The sequence below is a fragment of the Epinephelus moara genome, chromosome 17 (genome assembly GCF_006386435.1).
Source record: "Epinephelus moara isolate mb chromosome 17, YSFRI_EMoa_1.0, whole genome shotgun sequence".
Classification (NCBI taxonomy): Eukaryota; Metazoa; Chordata; class Actinopteri; order Perciformes; family Serranidae; genus Epinephelus; species Epinephelus moara.
Window position 1 is genome coordinate 33,925,892 of NC_065522.1, and position 7,588 is coordinate 33,933,479.

At 40.6% G+C, this 7,588-nt stretch overlaps 1 protein-coding gene across 1 annotated transcript in view; it reads left to right on the top strand.

Annotated features, from left to right (window-relative positions):
* LOC126403898 (phosphatidylinositol 4,5-bisphosphate 3-kinase catalytic subunit alpha isoform-like) overlaps positions 1–3,975 on the top strand; it is a 102,493-nt gene extending 98,518 nt beyond the window's left edge. Inside the window, exon 20 of the mRNA XM_050066718.1 lies at positions 932–3,975. Coding sequence (XP_049922675.1) covers positions 932–1,056 — 125 coding nt within the window. The 3' untranslated portion in view covers positions 1,057–3,975. The remainder of the gene's footprint in view (positions 1–931) is intronic.
* Positions 3,976–7,588: the final 3,613 nt, after the last annotated feature.

Below are 7,588 nucleotides of genomic sequence, written 5' to 3' on the forward strand. Positions count from 1 at the left end.
TCAGGTCAGACAAATACAATCTTAATCTCTAAAATTCAACAAAAATGAGTAGTTTATCTAAAACGTCATCTTGTTGAGTCGACATCTAAACCAATCAGCTGTTAGATCAGGTGAGAGCCAGGCGGTGCAGTCGGTGGAGAGCAGCTGCAGTGCCTGGCTCTTAAAACTGCGGCCGCCTCGCTCTCGCAGTTTTATCATTATCCACTTTTGTAATACGTCAGAGCAAGTTGGGATGAAGTCAGACACAAAACTAACCGGCATGCATCGTGCGCCGATCACCGGTGATCGAATCTGCGCAGGACTAGCTTATCTCGAACGAACCTGTTGTCTTCTTCTCACACGTCACAGGTGTATGCATGTTTTAACCACACCCCACATTTACCATCACACCCACTCCTCTGCTGTCACAGCCACTCACCACATCCTTCTCTGCACAGAAAAAAAGGTGCAGCCTCCTGTTTTTCAGGCTGTGTGCTACACAGTGATCTTTGACCATCAAAATGGAATCAGTTCACTGTTGAGTGCATGTGGACGTTTGTGCCAGATTTGAAGACCTCTGTCATACTGTCTTAAGATATCATTTTCACGAGAATGAGACCAATGTGAACACGATGTCTCAAAAACACGTCATTTTCCTCAAATTTGGCTCAAACGTCCAGTTGAATTACACAGTCGTAAGATAAACTGATAAGATTTTGATGGTCAGAGGTCAAAGGTCACTGTGACCCCATCTATCAGATTCTTGTTATCACATTATCTCACGAACATCTTGAGGGAGTTTTCTCAAATTTGGCACAAACGTCCACACAAAGTTTCACCTCCACATTTGACGACTTCAGCAGAAATCCTCTGACTCTCAAAGATAATGTCTCATCTTCTTCTGTCTCTGTCTGTCTGTCCGTCTGTCTGTCCACCTGTCTCTGTCTCTCAGAGAAAAGCCAGCAGGAGGCGTTGGAGTATTTCACCAAACAGATGAACGACGCTCATCATGGAGGCTGGAGCACCAAGATGGACTGGATCTTCCACACCATCAGACACATGCCCAACGAACACTGATATGTATATACATATATATATGTGTATATATATATATATGTATATATACACACACACACACATATATATACATATGTGTATATATACACTCATTTATACATAACACACATATGTATATACACTCATTTATACATAACACACATATTTATATAACACACACCATCAGACGCATGTCCAACAAACACTGATATATAAATACATATATATATGTATATATATGCATATAGATGTATATATATATCTATATATATATATATACACATATGTATATGTATATACACACACACACACACACACACATATATATACATATGTGTATATATACACTCATTTATACATAACACACATATTTATATAACACACACCATCAGACACATGTCCAGCGAACACTGATATGTATACACTTATTTATATATAACGCATATATTTATATAACACACACACACACACACACACCATCAGACACATCCAACAGACTCTGATATATGTAGACACCCAAACTGTATATAAACTGTAACACACACACACACACACACACACACACAATGTGTCTTTACTGCACTACTGTGAGGATGAGGATGATGGGGCAGATGAAGGTGTTTGATTGTTGTATTTTAAGTATCACGACATCATGTCGGTTGGATGGTTGTCATAGCAACATGAATCTCAGGGTCACAGGTCAGAGAGGTGGCTGAGGATGCCAAAGGCATGGGAAAACATGATGATGATGACGATGATAATGATGTCGTAAACGTCTTCCAGTCGGTGCTACAGTCAGCCTGTTAGCTGTGTTAGCTGCTCTGAACACAGAAAAAAAAAAAAACTTTATTAGCGTAGCATTGATTTGAATCAAACTTTATTAAGACGCAGCTAATTTGAATGAAGCCAGCTTTATTGAAACCAGCAAAGTGAACACTGAGGTCACTGTGAAAGCAATAAAACCTCCAATCACCAATCAATGCTTTGATTATGACAATCAGGAGTTCGGACCAATAGGAAGGCGGAGCTGAGCAGCTGTGGGTGGAGTCATGGTGCTGAGACAAGACCAAACTAACCAATCAGGTTTTTGTTGGAGTGTAAAAGCACACGTGTGAACACAGCGAGTTTTTATCAGGGTCATGTTCCATCATTAAACGATACGTTAAAACCAACATGATGACGTCACATTAGCCTGTTGTCAAAGTTTCTCTCTGAAATGTTACGAACTTTATTGCTCTTTAAAAATTCAGACTTTCTTCAAATGTAATGACTTTTCTTATGGAAATATTGAAATTTGATTTTTCAAATTTTATGACTAAAAATATTAAAACTTTATTTTAAGATATTACAACTTTTGTATCCTAAAAATAGTTTGATTTTCAGATTTGTTCTTGAAATCTTTAGATTTTTTCTTGTGACATTTCCGTCAGTTTTCGTTGTTAAATTCCTGCATGATATTTGAAATTTTACAAGTTTTACCTGTAAATTTTTTTATGTGATGTTGTGAAATTCTCAGGCATTGTTTGCGGTTAGCTTTTAGCAGTTAGCAGCTAATTCAGATTAGAAGAACAGCAGCTGTTAGCAGTAAGCAGCTAAATCAGAGAAGAAGAACAGCAGCTTTTAGCAGTTAGTGGCTAACTCAAAGAAGAATAACAAAAGCTGTTAGCAGTTAGCAGCTAACTCAAAGAAGAAGAACAGCCTCTGTTAGCAGTTAGGGGCTAACTCAGTGAAGAAAAGCAGCTGTTAGCAGTTAGCAGCTAACACAAAGAAGAAGAACAGCAGCTGTTAGCAGTTAGCAGCTAACTCACAGAAGTAGGACAGCAGCTGCTAGCAGTTTGCAGTGAACTCACAGAAGAAGAACAGCAGCTGTTAGCAGTTAGCAGCTAACTCAGAGAAGAAGAACAGCAGCTGTTAGTTACACTTTATCATCTCTCCGCTCGGAGTAATAAAACTCATGTTGCTGATATTTCCTCTGCAGACTGCAGCTAGCTGATAATTGTCGGTAATAAGAGGCCCCTCCCACAGCTGCTGATAGATGGCATTCCGACGTTAGCTCCAGAGATCTGAACATTTTTTAATATCAAAGTTTTGAGCTCTGAACTGATTTTTACTGAATAACATATCAAGTTTTATCAGGGATCAAATGACAATCTGAACCAATCAGCTGCTCATTAGCCATTAGCTTGATCAGGTGCACTGTGTCTAATGAACCATGCTAGGCTAGATGTTAGCGTGTTAGCCTGTTAGCTGAGCTGTTGCACTCTAACCCATAGTTAGTTATTAGTTAGCTGAGCTGTTGCACTGGAACAATGAATTGTGGGTAGTTTAGTTAGCGTGCGTGGCATCAGTGGAAGCCCCGCCTCTCCTGTTCCGGTGGCTGACAGCTACCAGGGGACGGGGCCCCACTCAAACGGGTTAAAGGGCCATGACTCCCGTTTTTAATGTGAAGGTTTGTGTTTGTTTCTGCTCAGGTCAGAGGTCAGGCTAAGCCCTGCCCACACATGACTGTGCCGGTTAACATAGTGACTGAATATGTGGATCTGAGCAGACGTGATGTGTTTTTTTTTTTCATGTGATTGATTGATTGATTGATTGATTGATTGACTGATGTAGGTTATTGAACAGTGATGACGGCTGATGTTTTTCTTTATGTTGAGTATTGTTCTGTGATAACTATTGATCCTGTCTGATTCTCCATCATCTCCAGGAAAAACTTATATGAAATTAAGACAATGGTTGGAAGACGCTACAAAACTGATGCCCACATACTGCAGGGTCGGCCAATCAGAGGGCTCATACAGCCTCCACGCCCAGATTTGTTTTTAAACTGAACTTTACAACAGGTCACCTGGGGGGGCGGAGCGTGTTGTGTGACATCACACACACTTAGCTGTGACTGTCAGTGTCATCATGGATTATCACTGGATTTCAAAATAAAAGCCTGACAGGTGTGCTGTGTTTGATTTGTGTGCACTTCCTCTGACGTCCACCAGGTGGGGCTGTGACACAGCTTTCAGTCCCAGCTTTCTTCTCTCCATATTTCACCTTCCTGTGTGACGAACAGGTGTCAACAGTCTCAGGAGACATTTACAGAAGCTCCGCCCACCGCCGCTCAACCCAGATCTGTTGCACGCTGACATCAGAATATCAGTCTCTGTCTCCAAGGTCAGTCCAACACTTCACTGTTCTGTGTCGCCGTTCTGTGTAAAAGGTCCGACACAGATTGAGGGACAGAGTTGTCTCACCTTTAATCATAGGGTAGTAACAGCGCCGAGACAAAGGGACAGACAGCAGGACGAACATGGACAGGACAGGTGTGAGGTATTGACAAAGTGTTCTGTGTGCGACCCACTGTGGGTGATGTAAACAGCAGCTGTTAGCAGTTAGCAGCTAACCCAAAGAGGAACAGCAGCAGTTAGCAGCTAACTCGAAGAAGAACATCAGCTGTTAGCAGTAAGCTAACTCAAAGAAGAAGAACAGCAGCAGTTAGCAGTCAGCAGCTAACTCAAAGAAGAACAGCAGCTGTTGGCAGTCAGCAGCTAACTCAAAGAAGAAGAACAGCAGCTGTTAGCAGTCAGCAGCTAACTCAAGAAGAACATCAGCTGTTAGCAGTAAGCTAACTCAAAGAAGAAGAACAGCAGCAGTTGGCAGTTAGCAGCTAACTCAAAGAAGAAGAACAGCAGCTGTTAGCAGTTAGCAGCTAACTCAAAGTAGAACAGCAGCTGTTAGCAGTTAGCAGCTAACTCAAAGAAGAACAGCAGCTGTTAGCAGTTAGCGGCTAACTCAAAGAAGAACAGCAGCTGTTAGCAGTTAGCAGCTAACTCAAAGAAGAACAACAGCAGCTGTTAGCAGTTAACAGCTAACTCAGTGAAGAACAGCCGCTGTTAGCAATCCATCAAGAAATCAATCAATTTTATTTATAAAGCCCAATATCACAAATCACAATTTGCCTCACAGGGCTTTACAGCATACGACATCCCTCTGTCCTTATGACCCTCACAGCTGAAAAGGAAAAACTCCCCAAAAAAAACCCTTTAACCTCAAGAAGAGCAACTGAGGAGGGATCCCTCTTCCAGGACGGACAGACGTGCAATAGATGTCGTACAGAACAGATCAACTTGATAAATTAACAATAATCCGTATGACACAATGAGACAGAAAGAGAGAGACAGAGAGAGAGAGAGACAAAGACAGAGACAGAGACAGAGACAGATGCAGGACAGACGGTAATGACAGTAGCTTACAAAAACATTAATGAAAGTAATAATATTATAGTTACAATTACGGCTATTGTGGTACAATATGTTGTAGGTATATGTTAATATATTATAGTATACATATGGGTTAAGGTGACAATAATCTTTTTTTTTTTTTTTTATTTAACCAGGAGGTCCCATTGAGATTAAAAACCTCTTTTTCAAGGGAGACCTGGCCAAGACAGGCAGCAGCATGAAATAAACACAGTTACAGACAACATAAAAAGGACAACATCATAAAAGTACATACAGTAAAAATAGTAAATTAGTAACAATTTTAAAAACTAGTTCATTGCACAGAATTAAGAGCACTGACAGCTTGAAGCTGCCTCTAAGTCCTTAAGTTTAGATTTAAACTCATTTAGAGAAACTAGGCAGTCCAGTTGTAAGATATTTTGCAGATTGTTCCATGCAGTGGGGGCAGAATAAGCAAATGCCTTTTTCCCAAGCTCAGTACGGACGTTTGAGACTGAAAGTAGGTGAAGGTCATGGGAGCACAAGGAGTACTGTCCAGTACTCCTTGGCATGGTAAGGACACATAGGTAAGATGAAAGCAAACCTAAAATTGCCTTGTATTTAAGCAATATCACACTCGAGGTCGTGACGTTGTACTGTATATCATCACGGCTGTGATTCGGTCATAGAAGACAATCACAGCCAACGTCACGACCTCGAGTGTGATATTGCTTTTATACAACAGTTCAACAACAGCTTAAACAGCAATGCTGAGTAAGGAAATGTTAACAAAAGGTGATGAAATAAATTATTTAAGTATGTTATGTAGCTCTGCGAAAAACAAAGAAACAGTTCCCCCAGTCTGTTGCCAGGCAGCACAGCACACACGCCAGGAACTCACAAGCTACTTTGTATTTACATTAATCTGCAGCTGTGTAACTCCGTCCAGTGATTTTACTGTTACATGTCCCAGTCAGGGCCGGGCCAAACCTACATGGGGCCCTAAGCAAAATCTAATTTTGGGGCCCTCTCTTATTGCCAGTAATATTGATTATTGATCATTCACACACCTACTGTAAGTTATTTCATGTTCTACTCTGTCATCACTTGTAAAACTAGATGTGAGAACTTTTTGTTGTAGTTAGATTGTAATCCACAGTGATTAAGGCCATGNATCTGCTTTATTATTTTGTTTTAAATAAACTGCAACACAGATGGGACAGTGGGCACAGTGGGTGAAGCAAAGGATGGAGATGGACCTAAGATGAAAAACAACAACAAAAGCAAGTCATGTTAGATGTCATATTACACTTGAAAATTATGCTGCTTATTTTCTAAGTAAAATAGTACAGCTATAGCTTGTAGTAAGAAAACAATCTGCCAGTGGAACAACTGAAAATTGCTTGAGAAGTTTTTAAATAATATGCATTTGTCTAAAAACATGTCCCTTTTTTATATGATTATGTCTTATATTAAAAATTATTCATCTCAGAATGTTCTGCAGTACACTGAGCAATTACAAAGGCTGTTTTGTTGTTAACTTACCAGGTAGAGCTGAGGTTGCAGCAGACACAGAGGGGACAGTGGGCACAGAGCAGAGGATGGAGATGGACCCAAAATGAAAAACATGTCCCTTGTCATATAATTATATCTTATATTAGTATATCTTAATGAGATAATTTGACTAGAAATTAAATATATATGGTGACAGTTTTTCCCTCACCTGATTCATTAGCCTTGGCCCTGGGCTGAGCCTGAGGAGGTGGACTGCACCTGGGCTGAGCCTGAGGAGGTGGACTGCCCCTGGGCTGAACCTGAGGAGGTGGACTGCACCTGAGCTGAACCTGAGGAGGTGGACTGCACCTGAGCTGAGCCTGAGGAGGTGGACTGCCCCTGGGCTGAGCCTGAGGAGGTGGACTGCACCTGAGCTGAGCCTGAGGAGGTGGACTGCCCCTGAGCTGAACCTGAGGAGGTGGACTGCCCCTGGGCTGAGTCAGTGCCTCCTCCAAAATACTTTAACAGTGCTCCTGGGGAAGTTTCATATAACTTATTAGCATAATAGGGAGTTGATGTAAAAGGAATATGTTTATTTACTCACATAAACTACTATGTTCTGCAGTAAACAGCATATCTCAAATTATAAGTTAACTAAGTTAATTCATTAATGCAAAACCATATTGCTAGCAAACGTCACCGCGTCTGTAATTAATGTTAGTTGTTATTAAACATTTGCTATCAAACGTTGTGATCAAAAACATTGTTTTCATGCCAAAAAGCGGCCCAGAATATATGTGTATAGGCTATATACATATATATATATATATTATATATATATATATATA